The sequence below is a fragment of the Cupressus sempervirens genome, chromosome 2 (assembly GCF_028749045.1).
Source record: "Cupressus sempervirens isolate cs-2001-9-10 chromosome 2, ASM2874904v1, whole genome shotgun sequence".
Classification (NCBI taxonomy): domain Eukaryota; kingdom Viridiplantae; phylum Streptophyta; class Pinopsida; order Cupressales; family Cupressaceae; genus Cupressus; species Cupressus sempervirens.
In genome coordinates this window covers 668,942,676-668,954,206 of record NC_143119.1, presented here as the reverse complement: position 1 = coordinate 668,954,206, position 11,531 = coordinate 668,942,676, and the positions used below count along the sequence as shown (strand labels likewise).

At 35.5% G+C, this 11,531-nt stretch overlaps 1 protein-coding gene across 1 annotated transcript; it reads right to left on the bottom strand.

Annotated features, from left to right (window-relative positions):
- Positions 1-418: 418 nt before the first annotated feature.
- FIP1 (FH interacting protein 1) lies at positions 419-10,752 on the bottom strand. Its single transcript, XM_089814975.1, has 4 exons — positions 10,282-10,752; positions 8,599-8,700; positions 7,659-7,933; positions 419-1,131 (listed from the first exon to the last, which is right to left on the bottom strand). The coding sequence occupies exons 1-4, from the start codon at positions 10,619-10,621 to the stop codon at positions 907-909; spliced, it is 942 nt and encodes a 313-aa protein (XP_089671101.1). The 5' UTR covers positions 10,622-10,752; the 3' UTR covers positions 419-906.
- Positions 10,753-11,531: the final 779 nt, after the last annotated feature.

The window sequence follows — 11,531 nt, the reverse complement described above, 5'->3', positions numbered from 1 at the left end:
ACTAGTTATAAAAGGTGAATCTTTTAGTAAAAATGATATAGCTAACAAAGAACCCAGGTGGAAGCAAGGGCTTTATTTGTGCTTTTAGAACTATGACTACTGTTCATTTTGGAGGTGAAAGAGATTGATTGTAGCATATAGCGTATCTGATTACATATCTGCTTGCTTGCATTCCAACTATCTTCTAATTTCCTAAATATGTAGAGTAGCCAACTCATTTTAAAGACACTGACTGCGTGCTGATTTACAACCTTCAACATCAAATGAAAAAGTAAATTCAAGCCTAGAACTTGTTTTACCCTTTTTCTAAGTGACAACCCGATAATCAAAATCTTGGTGGTGTAGTGTAAGAAACAGCCAGAAATGTATACCCAAGAAGATAAAGAATTATCTTTCACACATCATATCAGATAAGCAGTTATTTCCAAACAAAGCACACGTATTGCTTCCAGCATTTAAAATAATTAAACAAATTTTCTTGAATTCCAGGTACACTCTTTAGCTTATAGCAATCAGACCAGACCGTATGCTAACAGTTTATATATCCTGTATCGAAGGCAGTACTAGAAAAAACATTATTAGCTTCCAGTCTCTTTTCTCACCAGGAAGACACAAAGATATGAACCAGCAGAAGTACGTGCACACAGATGTGCATTGAATTAACAAATATACATGAGATTTACCATGATAAAGAACCCCAACATAGAAGTCATGTAATTATACAGTTTATATATCCTGTATCGAAGGCAGTACTAGAAAAAACATTATTAGCTTCCAGTCTCTTTTCTCACCAGGAAGACACAAAGATATGAACCAGCAGAAGTACGTGCACACAGATGTGCATTGAATTAACAAATATACATGAGATTTACCATGATAAAGAACCCCAACATAGAAGTCATGTAATTATATAGTTTCAAATTGTCCACCAGATGATTGTGTGCCCAATGGTTCTGTTCCTTCCTTCGTCAATATTCCTTGCAGGTTCTTCACTGCTTTGTCATAGTTTACAAAACCCATGAACCAAAACTCGTGGTTGTCAGTGGAAACGATCTGAATGTATTTCTCTGATGGTTTGGCCTTGTTTGCTGAAGCATTAACAGCTTTCAGTTGATTAAAAGGTAGAACCACCTATCCATAAGAATAAGAATAAGAGTCAAGCCTTTTGCATCTATGCATGTCAATTCCAGCACCTTTTTCTCGTAAGTCATTTAAAAAGAAATTGTTCAAGTTATAATACATAATTTGAACTACATCATATTCTAACTGTTACCGAAGAATTAAAAGCATAAGATGATTAAATAGGAAAGAAAAGACACGAAGGTAAAAAGTTTAAAAGGATGGCAAATGAAAGAAAATAAGCATTAAGATCAATCTGTAAGTATCAGGAGTAGTACATCTTGCATTAAGGTGAAAGTAGAGGTTTCCACAGATTTGACACACAATAACAAATAAAGAAAACATAATAACAGACAGAGATGACTAAGTTGCACGGCTTCCGTGAACTACAGAAATTATTTTTAAAACGTATAAAACGTATTATAGCATATCAATGCTCCATTTTTTGAAAGATAGATACCTCTCTGAGTAGACAGGCTCTTGATTCTAGTTTCCAAGATTGTTCATTGGCTGCATTAATTACATCCCCACATTTCTCTTTTCTTATTAATTTCAGTCATCACCATTATTGTACTAATCTTGTATCGGTCGATATTTTCATAGATTTTGTTAGATTAATCAATTTTTAAAATTTTGTCTCAAAGTGAATTTTGTCTCAACGTGTATTTTGGTAGACTAATATTTTTCTAAAGATTGGAAATAATGCTTAAGTGGTACTTCGCAAAATTTAAGAACATGAGTTATATCAATCAAAATCCATGTTAAAAGGTCAATGTGTAACCTGCAAGATTCAAAAGAGCAACAAAAATTAGTTAAAGAAACATACAAGAAAAGCTAATCCCAAGTGAAACATATATGATTCTGTCACACCTTGGGGTGCTACTACAAGTGGCAAAATGTCAAAAACTAACTAGAGACATAGCATTAAAAGTTGCCAAGATTGGACAAACATAGGAAGAAAGAGATGTTCTAACTATGTTCAAGGTGGTCAATTTATGACCCAATCCAAGGCAATTTAAAACAGCATACCTTGATGAAAACAAAACAAAACAAAGAAAAAACATTTTAAGCAGATTTAAGCCAAAACGCACACAAACAAACAATGCTTTCCTAATTAAAACAAATGGTTGACCCCTGGTATGCTATATTAATATAACATCAAATCCACAACCACTACAACCAAAAAACACACACAAACAAACGATGATTTCCTAATTAAAACAAATGGTTCACCCCTGGTATGATATATTAATATAACATCGAATCCACAACCAAGTAATCATCAACATGTTCTGTCATTGACGCAAAAATCCAATGAAACTGATATCAAGGACTTTGAATGGATGCCAAACATCTTTGGCTAAAATGATACAAAACCCAATTTCTGGAAGGGCCATTATGTACAAAACATCCACTGAGCATTGAATTTTCACCAAGCCTCAATGCTGAGAATACTTATCAACTAAAAGTCTAAATGCATTGTTCCATCGAGTTCCAAACCGGTAACACAGGGGGACTGAGGATCTAAATTTGGTGGCAATAGAGTGAGAGTGGGTATGGCAATGTACATAATATGAAATACTAATAAACATTTAAATATAATTAATGATAAAGTATAATGCATAACCCCATTTAAGGTCAATAGTTAAGCAAACTGAAGAAAGAAAGTGAAACCTAAAAAATTGAATAAGTGTCACGCAAGAAGTGTTCCTCCGCAACATTATTGAGTGATTGCAGGATTGGTAATAGTGGTAAATATTCTTGAAGAGGGAAGAAAACTGAATTGGTAACTAAATAATTGTGTAGAAGAGGCATTGATCTTGTGCAGAAAAACAAGATAAGATGTGGATTAAACACTGTAGGCACCCTTTGCACTCTATCGCAGACTTCTTAGCTAAACATGGTATCAATAAAACTCCTGTTACTGCTATTTATAATCATCTCCCAACAGAAGTCCTGGAGCCCTCCTTAAATTATATGCCTTTTTCAAATGTTTTATCAAAGGCTGGCCGAGGTATAAATATAACTCCTGATACTGCTATTTACAGTCATCTCCCAAGGTAAGTCTTGGAGCCCTTGTTAATTATATGCTAATAGGTGAGCTCTTATTTCATTCTTGTTTTGCGTGAAGTTACTGTGATAGATTAACTACTTTGTTTTTTATGGTAGATTTTAATTTGGCATAAGGTTGGCTGCCAAGAGAATTGAGGTGGCCTGGATTTGTTCGCATGAGGCTGGAAGGCATTTGTGATGGATGTATTTGTTACCTTGGTGGAGTGCTGTTCTGTTGTGATGTGGAGTGTTTTGGTAAGGTGTTCAAGTTGTGCGGGCTGTCTGTTCATTTTCATTTTCTTTGGTTCTCTACACAAGTCATGGTCATTGTCTAGCAAGAAGGTTGATCAGGAACCCAAATCGAGTAGGGTTGTTTCTTATAGGTTCCTGGGATCAATTTTTAATTACAATTCCAGTGCTGCCCTGGACTTTGTAAAGGCTGTCTCAGAATGGAAGGTTTGGGTGCCCTGCACTCTCCATGTTCCAAAGCAATGGTGCATTAGTCCTCTGTTTCTTGCCTGGCTACTTTTGTGCTGGATGCTGCTTTTTACGTGTGGCTTCTTCAATGCCACTCAAATGTGGCTTCTTTAATGCTCCAACCTGATAATTTTAAAGGCATGTCTATACTCTCATCAGAGCTAGCCGTGAGTAGTACAAGAGAGAAAGTTGAAGAGTTTGGGGGTGAGTTAGCACTGGATAAGAAAATGCTCTCCCTAAAAAGAAGGTAAGAGTGCTTAGGGCTTACTGTGCAGATATGGGAATGGTAATGCATGTTCTCTTGGTTTCACATAGCAAAATGCTGTTGGAGGTAATTAATAATATCTCTTTGGGATTTGAAAGAAAGTTTTCCACTATAACAAAAATGTTAAATTAAGCAATAAAATTAATATTATTAGTGTATCTCTGGTTTTTTAACCCTCCTCTTAACCAGATATCCACAGTTGAAAATAAATCCAACTTATGTGTTTTATGAATACCTAAGAACTTTATTAAGAAATCTTCCTATTTTCAACCAGCACCTTCTGAAAATGTGCAAAGATCCAAGAAATCTCACTTGAAGTCTTCCATGATGTCAACATATTTCCAATGTGAGAAAGGAGTACCAAGGGTCTAAGTGCAAATCTTTAGATGTTTAGCCATGGTTTACACTATCAATGTTGCAAATAGGAGTAGTCACTCTTTGAGTTATGTGAGGCATTTATCAAGTAGTCAATGTTGTTCACCTGCCATGTCTCTCCATCATAAGTTATTTAATTTTGCAACACATAGGTATATTCTCATTTTGGTCACTTTCTTCTCTATTTTCACCTGATTGAATTAGAGCACTACAAGTCCTATTCATGGTTGTACTACTATGGTGCATCTTGTTCATGGTCTCAACTTTCCTCGTAGCAATACAACTCTAACAGAGACCTACAAGCGCTAATTTTATATATAGAAAGACAGCAAATGAAGATAATGGTCCCATGATGTCTGAGAAGATATACAAATTGAACAAACAAACTCTCTCTGCACTACATTTTACTCGATAAGTAGGAGATATTTTCCAGAGCAAGTCAAATTGTGATTGCTAATATCATAATACATTTCACTTAGCCGAAAACCAAGCTGCTAATCTCCTCACAGCCCCTTCACACCCCTACCTAGAAAACAGAGCATTATCTTCCCCTATAAAGAAGACAAAGACAGCCCCCACATAAGACCACAACCCCACTATCTGATAACAGCCCGAGAGGCAGAATAAAATAGCTCAAATTAGAAAATCACAAATTGCTGCAAAATTTGATGCAGAGAAAGGTTGGTCAAGGGAATCTTCAGATACATTATTTCCTTTGATTAACCCATTGAACCAGCGATCTTTACATTTCCAGTCTTCCCTAACTTGTGTAGCTGAAAGTGGAGCATTTATGGTACTGGTGATGATTTTCTTATTGCTTAAAACAAAGAAAAATCACACCTATGTTGTTATGTGCAAAAATCACAGACAGACTTTAGAGCATTAAAAAAAAAAAGTTGCGCGGATATGGATACAGATACAAATACGGAAACGGTATTGGGTACAGATACGGCCATTAATTTAGACACCCAATATGGATACGGCTGGACACAACATTAATAAATAATACATATACATATATTTAACATAGTTTTCTAAGTTATTGTAGGAGATTTTCATTACTTCAAAAGTAATATTGACACATAAATGCTACATAAATATTTATAAGTTAATTTAATGCTTTACAATTTGTAAACACAGTAGAGTTGCATTAGACGATAACCCAAAAACGGGTTGCTGAAATAGTAAAAACATTTTATTTGTCTCTCATCCAGTGGAGGCTTTTTATAATACTATTTAAAAAAAAAAAAAAAGCTTTAATATATATTTTTTTAACATTAAGGGAAGATCTACATCGAATCTTTAAAAAAAAAAGCAAAACCCATAGTATTTGGTTTGGTTGGAAAATCAAGTTTATTAGGTAGACATGGGTACAATATTCGAGGTGTATCGGAGCAGTATTGGATACGTTTCCAAATTTGGGATACGGGGATGCGCGTGCCCAAGGAGGGACACAGGAGTTTCCGGCAACTCTGTAAAAAAAAAGTGTTAACCAGGGAAGTGTTTCTGGCATAATTTTATCCATCTTAGAAATGGGGACATCTCCAAAACTAAAAAACTCGCAGAATCTTCTTCCCTGGCTGTCCTATTAAACTAATATTTGAATTTTGATAATTTGTTTGACTTCCACTCTCATGTGAACTCTCAATTTGAATTAATTAACACAAACGTTATATGTTAAGGTTCTATAATGTGCATAAGCATGCTTAATCCACATTTTCATACGAATATTCAAAATTTACTTCTATGTTATAAATTTTCTCTATTTTCCATGTAGTTGTCACCACTCCTGTCTCGTGCTCCAGGAAAATCAATTCTGTCATGGTAATCCATTTCCCCGTCTCCCACCCCAGAAACCCAGGGTAACATAGTAAAACAAAATTTACTACTCTGGACAGTTTTCTTTTACAACACATCAGATACATCTGGCTATCCCTAGGGACATATGGATATCTGAGTGACATATGACCTCTGATTTTGCTGTTTCAGTAATGTGCCCCTTCTTTGCAGGGTAACAATTTTCATGGTATCTGAATATGTCCTAGTGGCATATGACCTCTGATCTTGCCATTCAAGAATGTGCTCTGATGCAAGGTAACAATTTTTAAGCACTCGAGCGTCCCCTCCCCCATTCCAAATTCCAATGGTACAATGGGGGGATAGGAAAGTAGATCTGGTCTGTGGGGGGCAAGAATGCATCTCCATGTCACATAGATTATGAATTTATGACACGTATTGGACAATATACAAATCTAAAAACCTGACAGCCTCCTTTAGATTTCTATTTCAGGTGAGCGTCCCCTCCCCCATTCCAAATTCCAATGGTACAATGGGGGGATAGGAAAGTAGATCTGGTCTGTGGGGGGCAAGAATGCCTCTCCATGTAACATAGATTATGAATTTATGACACGTATTGGACAATATACAAATCTAAAAACCTGACAGCCTCCTTTAGATTTCTATTTCAGGTATAACTTTTTCTCTCCTTCAGCACTCCTTCAGTTCAATGAACTTGTATAACCCTTCCTAATGTCACTTTCTTTTTTGCAAACTGGTCTATATATTTTGCTATTGTGATAGAGCTTCATCATAGATAACGTTTAAGCTATGCCTAATCTGTCAACATCTGAGCTTCTTGTTGTTAGGCTTCGCAGCAGAATCTGAAAGCATTGTACTCCCAGGAATCTATCATATTAAACCTATAGAACATATTGCTTCCATCTGCAAAACTTTCCTTAATTGCTTGAAATGCTCAGTTACATTCTTCTTTAATATTTATTATTTAGTTCTCATCTTATGATTTTGACAATAATCTTATGACATGTTGTTTTAATTTCCTTGAGGAAGCATAGATTTTATGCATGAAACCAGTAATTCTCAAGTAAAAAACTGATATTTTTGGTGGGGAATTTTCATTTTCAATCAATGAATATTTTTGCAGCTTTGCCAGTTATCTCAACTCACAAACAATTCGCATAAGCTCTAAATAAAGCACTATGCATATCAAGAAGTGGGGGGGGGAATCACCAATAGACCTCAATATGTATGCATGTATATGTGTGTAGTATACTTGTACACAGATATGCCTATATATACATACATTGTATGCACATACATATCCATGTGTGTGTAGCCACCACCAGACTAATAGAAACAAGCACCAGAGCCCTGTTTTGATGACTATTTCTTTGGTACCGGAGTCTGTATTTTTTGGCTGTAAGTTTGTTTTCCTTTCTTTATTCTTGCATTCCCCCACAATAGAAAGCTCAAGGCAAATGAAAAAAAAAGTTGATTTACAACCAATTCTGTTAAAAAATTCCATATTGCTGAGTTCAACTTAAATGAAAAATGCTAGTCAAGGGATCAATACCTTGTAAAAACTCCATTCAGTCTTATCTGGATTGACCTTATAAGAAAGTGGGTTGTCACTGCAGAAAGCAATCTTCCTATCAGTCAGATATAGTGTTCCTATGACAGGCCCAGCTGAGGTTGACAAATAGCAAGCATATGTCTTCAGTAGTTTTTCTTCAGGGAGAGAATCAAAGTTCTGACGGAAAATCTTTTCATAGCCTCCTTCTGTAAGGACTTTGGTTCCTTGAGCGATCCTCTCCATAGCTGTGTCTGCCAGACTAGGACCTGTTTTCACTGAAAGAAAAATAAAGGAATGAAAGAGTCATTAATCTGACTTTGGACACATCGTGACAAAATCACAAGTTATTTCATGCACTAGCAAAACCATCAACGTCCTATTATTACACAAAATCACAGCATGATTAATTTGATCAAAAACCTCAACATCTGAGAAGGATGGCTTTGAATTGATAATGACAACGCTACAAAAATGCATATTAGAATCAAGATTGCTAACATTAATGATGTATAACAAACAGCTCAATAGATCTATATCCAGGATAGGTCTAGGCATTCCCAAACACATGGATGCTCCTTCAACTGTAGCAAGTTGAAACCACTATTTAAGTAATATCAGATACCGGACATGACATATCAAGATACTTTTCTATAATTCCATAGCCTCAACAGTCCTATTTTTGACATAAAATTGGCTATTCGCAATTATTGTTATATAAAGGTTTCTTAAATAGAAGGGTGCATCAGTTATATGAAAAAATAATTTAAATAAGAAGTCCCCTCCACTGATAAAGATGTTTAGTTTAGCACATCAAACAAGATAATCATCCAGTCACTAGCTATTTGCAGACTGTGCTCATTCTAGCATAGCTAGTCATAACCTATAAGGATCAATTCAAAACATGCAAGATCAAAGAAATAAGATTAAATGTAAGACTCACAATGCTGCCAAACATTTCCAGCTATCTCCCCTGTCATTTTTGTGGCCTCGCCAACCTTCTTCCCCCATTTGCCTAAGGTATCACGAACTGAATCCATGGAACCTGAACTCAAAAACAAATTTAAAAGGAAACTTAAAGTCAGTTAAATGCAGAAAGCCGAGCCTTAAAAATGAAAGTAGTATATTCCTTTAATATAAAAGCCATGATTCTTTCAAATGGTATGCTGAATATAGATACACATTTATGTTCGGAAATATTTCCTATTCAAGGACATTTAAGCAGACATACTGTAGAATTCCCTACATTGAATATGTGTGACAGTAATGTATTTGCAGTGCCATTAGAATGGGCAGGCATTGCCAGAACGGCAAAAAATAAAAAATCTAAAATATGCAGTCAACCTCATGTGGCACATCCCCGGTGAAAATCCAGCAACATTGGAAGAGGGACAGCAGAAAGGGAAGAAAAAATTCCTTCACTGTCCCTCTGAGTTCCAGCTGCAAAGTGGGCCAATAATCTCTTTGGGGACACCCCCTTTTGTAGGCAGTGTCCGGGGACTTATCTAGGTATTTTTCGGATTGAAATATCCACTTCAAATGAGCATACTCCCAAAAGCCGAAACAACAAAACAATCATCATGCAAACACCTAGTATTGAATTTTTTATGAATATCAATATCAGATATGCTCTGGCACACAAAAATGAAAGACGCAAACGTATTCTTCATGATTAATGTAAACATACTTGAGGACCACTAATTACAGAATACCTTAGCTGAAAGAAATTGAAAACCCTATGAAATGTTTCTCAACTGAACAAGTTATATCAGCAAAATACAAACAATCACCCCAAAACAAAACAAAAAAGCATTATGTAAGAGAAATAATTATGGCACAGGAAAATTTTTAATTCTGATATGCCATAATTAGAACAAAGTTGCCTCTGAAATACAATATTCACGTACAAATCAATGAAGAGGGAAAATTATTACTGTGAGCCCTTAAATAATTCTCTCGTGTGCAACAAAGTAACCTAAACTCTTCTTCAAGGAAGCCTATGTTAGAAGTTGTTATAATAAGGCAGTTGTGCACTTGACTTTGATCTTGTGAAGGCAATACCAACTTTTAGAAAACATTGATGTAATCATGGGCATAGACTGTATTGTCTATATTTTTCTACCTGGACATAATGATAACATTAAAAGCTCAAGGTCAAACCTGTACACAAGACTACCGAAGTATACCTATTTATTCATAAGATTGTTTCTAAGTTTGTCAAGCTTTAGTCTAATCGTGAATAGGCATTATACACATTTTGCTTTGTTGTCTTGATTTAAGATTTAATGGGATATTTCATGATTACAAATAACTGCCTAATCAAAAGCTAGACAAAAGGAAGTAATTTATTTTACTGTAAAAATTGTCAAGCTTCGCTTATCCAGAGATGCAAACCTCACCCAATACAGCAATACAGAGGACAAGTTAGTTGAAAAACTCTCCAATAGGTTGAAATTGCATAGATTAGTACTTATATATAATAAAGTGCAAACGAAAGAGTTATGATCCTATGCTACTAAGCTAACAAAGGGAAACCATGAATGAAGCAAAGTTCGTGACAAAATAGAAAATAGTTCGCAGGGAATCCACGAATTAAGCAAAGCTCGTGACAAAATAGAAAACATACTCTTAGGCGCGGGCGAAGTGGCCACATAGGGATTGTTCTGAGGAAGGGTATTGAGCTGTTCCTGTTGGGGAGGAGGTTGAGGAGCAGAAGAAATATTATCCCCAGCAACCCAAGTGGCGGCCTGCTGATTGACGGGATGAGAGTTCGGATTTGCAGGCGATCCCATCATGGAAGTTCCGCCGCGGGGATTCACTCCAGCTCCCACTACCTCTTCATCTTCCACGTTCAATTTGGGATAAGGAGCATAATCCTCACTGTGCCCTCCTGAAAGCGGCACCTGCACATATGATCCATGTTCTTCTTGCTCCTCCTTTTTCTTACTGCTCTGATCCATGCTCATCCTGCTCTTCCTTTTCCCAAATAATCTCAATCCTCTCTGCAAATAATATACTGATTGTTACCCCCCGAACAATATGTAACAGAAATTTGTGTAGAACTACTTTCTGCAATCTTTGCCCCACTTTTTGAATTGGATAATAAAATCGGGAATCCCCTTCTTATACAGAAGGATTAGACGTGTTTCTGAATCAGAGTCGGTTGCCTTCCCCGCGAGGTTACCGTTACGCGGGATGAATGAAAGACTGGATAAACGCTACTTCTTTATTTGTTCTTTTAGTATATATTTTGTTCTCTCCGAGAGCTGTTTTGTTTTTGCTCTGACATGGTATTAGCTATCCTTTATTCAGCAGGCAATTAATTTATATGATATGGTCATTATTATTGTTAAGAAATAATTGGGTTGAATTTAAAGAACAATTTGGTAGGTGGCGAAGATTGACTGTTGATTAGTTGTTCATGTATTGTTGTTAATTATTAACCTTACTTTAACAGGCAATGAGTATGTTGATAGGGAAGGAGAAGTTCATAAGGTTTTTAAAGTTTTAATATATTATTATTATTACTATTATTGTAATCTTATTTTGGTGATAAGTTTAAGAAGATGGGAATCCACTATTGCTTTTAGTCTTAGCCTAAAAGAAATGAAAGCGGTGGCATTTGTTGAAGTCATTGACATAGGTGTGAGTCACTAGTTTTTTTTGAACTCTTTCTAAAATACTACTTATTTAAGGGTAATTATTTAATGCATATCATTGTGGTATGATATATGTTCATAAAATAAAATTTCATATTCATCATTAATTTTGTTTCTAGTAATTTTTGCAATTAGATTTTAGTATAGTTGAAAATTTAATAATTTTTCTAGTGCATCTTTTTCTACTATTTTTGAAAGATTTCAATTAGATTTTAGT